This window comes from Protobothrops mucrosquamatus, unplaced genomic scaffold (assembly GCF_001527695.2).
Source record: "Protobothrops mucrosquamatus isolate PMUCROS unplaced genomic scaffold, P.Mucros_1.0 scaffold148, whole genome shotgun sequence".
Lineage (NCBI taxonomy): Eukaryota > Metazoa > Chordata > Lepidosauria > Squamata > Viperidae > Protobothrops > Protobothrops mucrosquamatus.
In genome coordinates, this window is record NW_015386513.1 from 162,525 (window position 1) to 169,721 (window position 7,197).

At 46.9% G+C, this 7,197-nt stretch overlaps 1 protein-coding gene across 1 annotated transcript in view; it reads left to right on the plus strand.

Annotated features, from left to right (window-relative positions):
* The window catches only part of PKD1 (polycystin 1, transient receptor potential channel interacting), a gene marked incomplete at its 5' end in the record, with an annotated part of 85,075 nt that overhangs the window by 23,537 nt on the left and 54,341 nt on the right, over nucleotides 1-7,197 (plus strand). The window contains one exon of the mRNA XM_029283596.1: nucleotides 2,762-6,384. Coding sequence (XP_029139429.1) covers nucleotides 2,762-6,384 — 3,623 coding nt within the window. The remainder of the gene's footprint in view (nucleotides 1-2,761; nucleotides 6,385-7,197) is intronic.

Genomic DNA, 7,197 nt, shown 5'->3' on the forward strand with positions numbered 1-7,197 from the left:
ATCGCTGTGTTCACTTAATGACCAGCACAACTGATGTCTGTAATTTTTATTTATTTATCAAAATTCTATCCTGCCCATTTTTCCAAGGCTCAATTTTGGGCTCAATTACAGTCGCAAGTCAAGAACTGCTTGCCATGGGTTCCCAAATGCAGCCCTTTTTAATCTGTCTTGATCTTGACCTGCATTTTGCAGTTACTTATAAAAATGAAAAATAAAATGTAAATCCTTGTGTTTGATAATTAGCCGTGGTCCATTTACAGCTCTCAGATTTCTTGCTGATGAATCGGTGGACAAATGGATGAATCCTGTTCAGGGCCATCGGTGGCGGATGAGTCAAAAAAGCCAAGACGTTGGCTTCATTTGTGCAGTTGCAACCACCTTCTTGATATTTTTGATCTCCCTGTGAATTCCTGATCCTGTTTACTCTTCTAACTGCACACTTAATGAGAAATGTAGTTTCAGAATTAGCCAGAGGTACAAGTCACTTGGTTAGGTGTCAGTAGAACTTCATAGGTCAACCTCGGGATTGGTCTTGTCTAGAAAAAGGGTGCTGCCAATCAAATTGTATATGCAGTTTTCAAGTTTGGAGAATTTTATGAGCTTTTCATGTATGCTCTTCTAAGCAAAGATTCAATGGAGCTGAGCAGGTTTATTATTTTATTAGACGTATGTGTTATTCTCATAACTGATTTATGAGCAGTTTATAATCCTGCTATGTGTAAACAGAATTAAAGAAATAGAACCATAAATTAATAAACATTAAATATACCAATGCTGAGGAGTCATAAAAACTCAGAGCATCATATATTCTCAGGTTGGGGGGGGTCTCATTTAATTAATCCTCCCCCCCCCCAAAAAAATGAAAAGGCCTGCTGAAATAATCCAGTTTTGACTGCCTTCCTAATCCTTCAAAATTGAGACAAGTGAAAACATGGAGGAAGTTATTCCAGGGAAGGGAAGTTGTACTCAGTGTCAATAAATGAGAATACAAATAGATGAACTTCTCAGATAACCTGAAAATAAAACCAAATGTTGGCTCCAAATTCTGAGCTTTAAAAAAAAGACCACGGACAAAAAAACAGATGTGCTCAGTCAGATCTCTTTGTGCCGTAATGGACACTTCCCTTCTCCTTGCATTCATCCATTCAATTCTGTCTTTTCCTTACTGCGAGGGATAGTTGCAATTTGATGCGTGGCTCAGAGGAGTCTAGGACAGGGGTAGGCAACCTTGGCTCTTTTATGACTCGTGGCTTCAATTCCCAGAATTCCTGAGCCAGCCATGCTGAGGGGAAAGGGAGAGGTTTCCAAGCTGAGCTATGCTGGCTCAGGAATTCTGGGAGTTGAAGTCCACGAGTCATAAAAGAGCCAAGGTTGCCTACCCTTGGTCTAGGACAACTCGCCGTGGCTAACTTGTCCCGGCCAACTCACTGTGAGACAAGTCGCTGTGGGACAATTCAAGGCGTGGTAACTCAAGAAAGGGACAAGTGAATTGCAGCAGGCCTTGTCTTGCTTTAGGTTTGAACCTTCTTAAGTTAGAAGTCCTTGATGCTGGGTGCAGTTCACTTGTCCTTTCTTGAATTCTCCCGCATTGAATTGTCCCATGGTGAGTCAGCTGTGGTCAGTTGGCCGTAGCAAGTTGTCCCATTCTGGACTGGAGTGGGTAGTGAAGGAATTATTGGTCATCTCAGTTTGCCATTTGTGAGGCAAAGAATCAAATCAAACCCTATTCCAGGTAAGAACATCTGGAGTAGGGGAAGAAAATGGATTTCTTAGAAATCAGTAGGCCCTCCTTCTTTCTATCAAGCATGAAGAGCTAAACCAGGGGTAGGCAACCTTGGCTCTTTTATAACTCGTGGACTTCAACTCCCAGAATTCCTGAGTCAGCCATGCTGAGGGGAAAGGGAGAGGTTTCCAAGCTTAGCCATGCTGGCTCAGGAATTCTGGGAGTTGAAGTCCATGAGTCATAAAAGAGCCAAGGTTGCCTACCCCTGCTCTAGATTAATGTATCTCAAACAAATTCTGCTGACTGGGGAATTCTGGGAGTTGAAGTCCACCTATCTTCATACCCTAAACCAGGGGTAGGCAGCCTGGGCTCTTTTATGACTCGTGGACTTCAACTCCCAGAATTCCCGAGCCAGCCACGCTGAGGGGAAAGGGAGAGGTTTCCAAGCTGAGCCATGCTGGCTCAGGAATTCTGGGAGTTGAAGTCCACGAGTCATAAAAGAGTCAAGGTTGCCTAGCCCTGGGCTAAACTATGTTTCAGGCTGTTGCATCCATGTATAATGCATCCTGGGGGCAAAGGGAAAGATCACAGCATGAAGGGTGCTTTATCAGAGTTCCTGGCTTTCTGCTCAGCAAAGATGTGGCACTTCTGGCATGGTTGAAAGGAGGGGAAATACACATTGGTTGAGTTTGCCTGGCAAGCTATAGACCAGGGGGGCCCAACCTTGGCAATCTTAAGACTTGTGGATAAACTCTCAGAATTCTCTGGTCAGGCATGCTGGTTGGGGATTTCTGGGAGTTGAAGTCCACAAGTTTTAGTTGCCAAGATTGGACATTCTGCTATAGACTGACTGAAGTGAGATTAGGTAGTTTGTACTGAGGTAACAGGCCATCCCATGAAACCATGGTCTGGTTTTTCTGCTTGAGCATAACGGACTGTGTGAGTTCAGCAATGTTGATTTTTAATCCTGACCTGGATTTCTGATCCATTGGGAAAATGAACAATTCTGATTCTTTTTTCTGTAATTTTCCCGTGCAGGTGAATACAGCCTGATTGTTGTAGTCTCCAATGAATTTGAGAACCTCACCTATTCAACTCCTGTCCATGTCTATGCTCACCTGACAGAAGTGGCAATGCAAGTAGCCTCAGATGTTTTGGTTGTGGGCCATACTGTCACCTTTGAAGCTCAAGTGATGCCCTCTGGCTTCGGAGTCTCTTACACCTGGAATTTTGGGGATGGTTCAGAGGCATTTGTGGAAAGCCAGACTGCCGTAGTCCACACCTACAGTTCCAGGGGGATATACAAGGTCCGGGTTCAAGCAAACAACACCATCAGCACTGTTGAGACATGGCAGCATTACCAGGTCTTTGAAGAGATCAGTGGGTTGTGGGTGTCCTTGAATGAAACCATAGAGCTTCGCACATTGATTGAGATCCGTGCTTCTGTGGAAACAGGAGATAATATCACCTGGATATTTGACATGGGTGATGGGACGGTTGTGGAGACTCCCGTGGCATCTGTAAAACACACTTATTTAAAGGAGATGAACTGCACAGTAAATGTAACTGCGATGAATCCAGTCAATTCTCTTTCCCGAGCTGTGCCCGTCCAGATATTTGTGCTGATGGTGCTCAAGATTGAGCCTTCCTCTTGTATCCGAGAAGACCCTGAAGTGCAGCTCACAGCTCACGTTTCAGGTAATCCCCAAAACTACTTTTTTGACTGGACATTTGGTGACGGCTCGTCCAACATCACCGTGTATGGTGATCCAACAGTGATACACAACTTCACCCTCAGTGGAATATTCTCCCTGTCTTTGGTCCTTTCCAGCAAAGTCAACAAAGCACAGTATTATACAGAGATTTGTGTGGAGCCCGAGATCACCAACGTGACACTTTTAGTAAGGCCAGAACTGGTGTGGCTTGGCAACGAGACCAAATTTCAAGTCACAGCCTTGCCACCTTATCACTACCGTTATCTTTGGGACTTTGGGACTAACGACTCAGCCAGGTTTGGTGGAACCGAAGTGAGCTATACCTACAAAAGTCCAGGTGACTATATGGTCATGTTGACCGTCTGCAACAATGTCTCTTTCAACAATGTCTCAGCATTAGTGGAAGTCCAGGAGCCGGTTGGGGTAGCCAAGATTGAGTCAAACAGCTCAAAGGTTTTGGAGCTGAACCAAATTTATCTCTTCTGGGCCAATGTCACCGGGACCAAAGTTAGTTATTTGTGGTACTTTGGGGATGGGACTTCCCAGCTGGGAAAATTCATCACCCATTCTTACAACAAGAGTGGTACCCATACCATCAGTTTGACATGCTGGAATGATGTCAGCTTCCACGAGGCAAAGCTGAATGTGACCGTGAAGAGGCGCCTCCAGGGCCTGAGCATCAACGCCAGCAGGACGGTGGTGCCTCTGAACGGCTCTGTGAGTTTCACAGCTACCCTCCTGGCTGGCACTGCCGTCCGGTATTCTTGGATCCTGTGCGATAGGTGCACCCCAATCCCTGGCCTTTCCACCATTTCCTACACTTTTCGCTCTGTTGGGACATTCAATGTGATCGTGACAGCAGAGAATGAGATTGGGGGCCTGCAGAGCAGCATCTTCATCTATGTCTTACAGCAGATAGAAGGGCTGCAGATCTGTGGGGGGGACTTCCTGGACAACATCTACTTCCCCACCAATAAGACGCTGCAACTACAAGCAACCGTGAAAGACGGAACAAACATCTCTTACAGCTGGACTGTCCTGAAGGAAAGTCACCCTGTGCAGACATTTACCGGGAAAACATTCTCCTTAGTCATTCTGGAAGCAGGCATCTTTGCTGTCCATCTGAAAGCCACCAACATGCTGGGAAGCTCGGCTGTGAACAAGACGGTGGAGTTCATTGAGGAGGTGGGTGCCTTAAAGCCAACTGCCACCCCCAACCCTGTTGCTGTCAACGCATCTGTTAGCATAAGTGCCAGTGCAACTGCCGGAAGTGAGCTGCTGTACACCTGGCACTTTGAAGGTGGCCTTTCTCTCTGCACAACCTCCAGTACCATCACACACTCTTTCTCAAGTCCAGGTGCCCAAATCATTGTTGTGGTGGCAGGAAACAAGTTTGGTTCTGTCAATGCTTCCCTTGTGGTATACGTACAGGAGCCAGTCGTGGGCCCAGAGATTAGCATCATAAGGCCAAACAGTAGTTCTGTAGAATCGGGCACCGTGGTGAACTTTGCTGGGGAGCTTGAAAGAGGATCTGACGTACTCTGGACATGGAAGATGCAGGACAAAACCATCTCAGGCCAAAGGGTAGCTCTAGAGTTTCCCGTGGCAGGAATTTTCCTTGTCTGCTTGAATGCTTCTAATGACGTCAGCTGGGATGTAGCTTACCTCAATCTGACGGTGCAAGATGCAATCCAGGGTCTGAAGCTCGGCGTAAGCCAGGATGTGCTGCAGCCAGGGGAACTGGTTTCTTTTGTGGTTGAAATATCTTCTGGTTCCTCTGTGAGCTACAGGGTCACCATTGGGTATAACCATTCCGAGATCCTCAGTACTTCCAGCTTCACCTATAAGTTCAGCCAGGTTGGAGAGTACTTAGTGAGAGTAACTGCAGAGAATCAAGTAAGTGTGGCGTACGCTGAGCATCTTATTGTGGTGCTGGAGGCCGTGCGTGGCCTCCAGATCACCGATTGCTGTGAACGAGGAATGCCTGCTGCGGTGGAGGAACAGTTCACAGCTCGGATTGAGAGTGGCTCACAGGTGTCTTACGTCTGGCAGTTCACCTTAGTAAAAGAGCAGCAATGTTCCCAGGTTCACTTAGAGGGCCAAAGTGTCTCTTACACCCCAGAAACAGCAGGCCAGTTGGAAATCCATCTGCATGCTTTCAACAGTCTGAGCAGCCTGAACATAACTATAGTGATCCAAGTGCAAGATTTCATCCTGCAGCTTTCCATCCAGCCCGTGGATTCCTTTGTCAACCGCACAACTTCATTTGAAGCATCTGTGCTGCCCAGTGCCAGAGAAGTCCTGTTTTGGTGGCGTTTTGGGGATGGCTCTCCAGCTGTACAAACCAGCCAGCCATCTGTCAACCATGTTTATCTGAGGCCGGGCGATTATGTGGTGGAGGTGAATGCCACCAACCTCATCAGCTTCTCCATTGCCCACCGCACGGTCACAGTCCGAATCCTGGAGTGTGAGGAGCCAGAAGCAGAGCTTGCTTTACCTGCTCAGGTGTTTATGAAACGATCCCAGAAGAATTATCTGGAGGCCCAGATTGACTTGCGAGGCTGCACCAGGTACCAGACTGCCTATGTCTGGGAGATCTACAAAGCCCCGAGCTGCCTACAACGGGATGCTTTCGCCAAAGTCCAGTTGGTCAGTGTGGATGTGAGCCGGCCACAGTTGGTCATCCCCAGGCTTACCCTGGATCTTGGCAACTACTGCTTCAAATTCTTAGTCTCTTTCGGTGATACACCTCTGTCCAAAAGCATTTTTGCCAATGTGACAGTTTTGCCCAATAAACTGGTACCCATCATTGATGGAGGATCGTACCGGGTGTGGTCCAGCACCAGGGACTTGATCTTGGATGGCGAGAAATCCTATGACCCTAACTGGGAAGACTGGGAACAGACACCGCTATATTACCACTGGACTTGCGTGTCATCTTCCAAAGTAAGTGAACCTGGGTATTGCCCCCCCCCCCGAACTGAGCTCTAGATTAGTTGGGGAGCACCTGCTCTCAGCCTAGGGACTCCCCGTTTTTCTTGGTTGTAGGTCACCTAGAGTGGCCTCTTGGTAAGATGGACGGCAAATAAATTAATTAAACAAACAAATAGATAAATAAATGTCTTCACCCAGCTAAATGCTAAATGCAGGATCTGGCTTTGCCATCAACCACTGTGAGGTTTTAGGGCATGGGATTGGCTAACCTGCAATCCCTCACACTTCTGCTGTGACTTTGGCCACTGATTGTGAAGCACACAGCACCAGGGTGGGTCAAGGTTGTCAGTTGCTGACCTGAGACTGCCAGGCGACACAAGTGTTGCCAGCGGTCCCAGCACCAGCTCAGCACAGGAAATCCAGCCTCTCCACACCTCTGTATTTGGTTTCACAGACAAAATGCTCTTTTTGTTGAGGCGTTTCCGCTGATTTTCAGCTGGAATCCACCTACTAGTAATTTAAAACTTTAAGCCTTTTTTCCCCTCTCTTTATACATTGGACATTTTGGAATTTAAAGGTGGTTGCTTATTTCTTCAAATTAAATTCCAGAGTTCTCACTGAAGGATGTAACTGTTAGCTCAGTGAGCAATCTTGCATCTGCATCAGTGTTTTACTAGACAGACTGAGCTGCTCTGTCAATGCCCCGTTCGTTTCCCAGGTAGAAAAGTTTCCACTCTGCCTCCCAAAAAGAGGCTTTTCTTAAGACAGACAGACAGACAGACAGAGAGAGAGAGAGAGAGAGAGAGAGAGAGAGAGAGAGAGAGA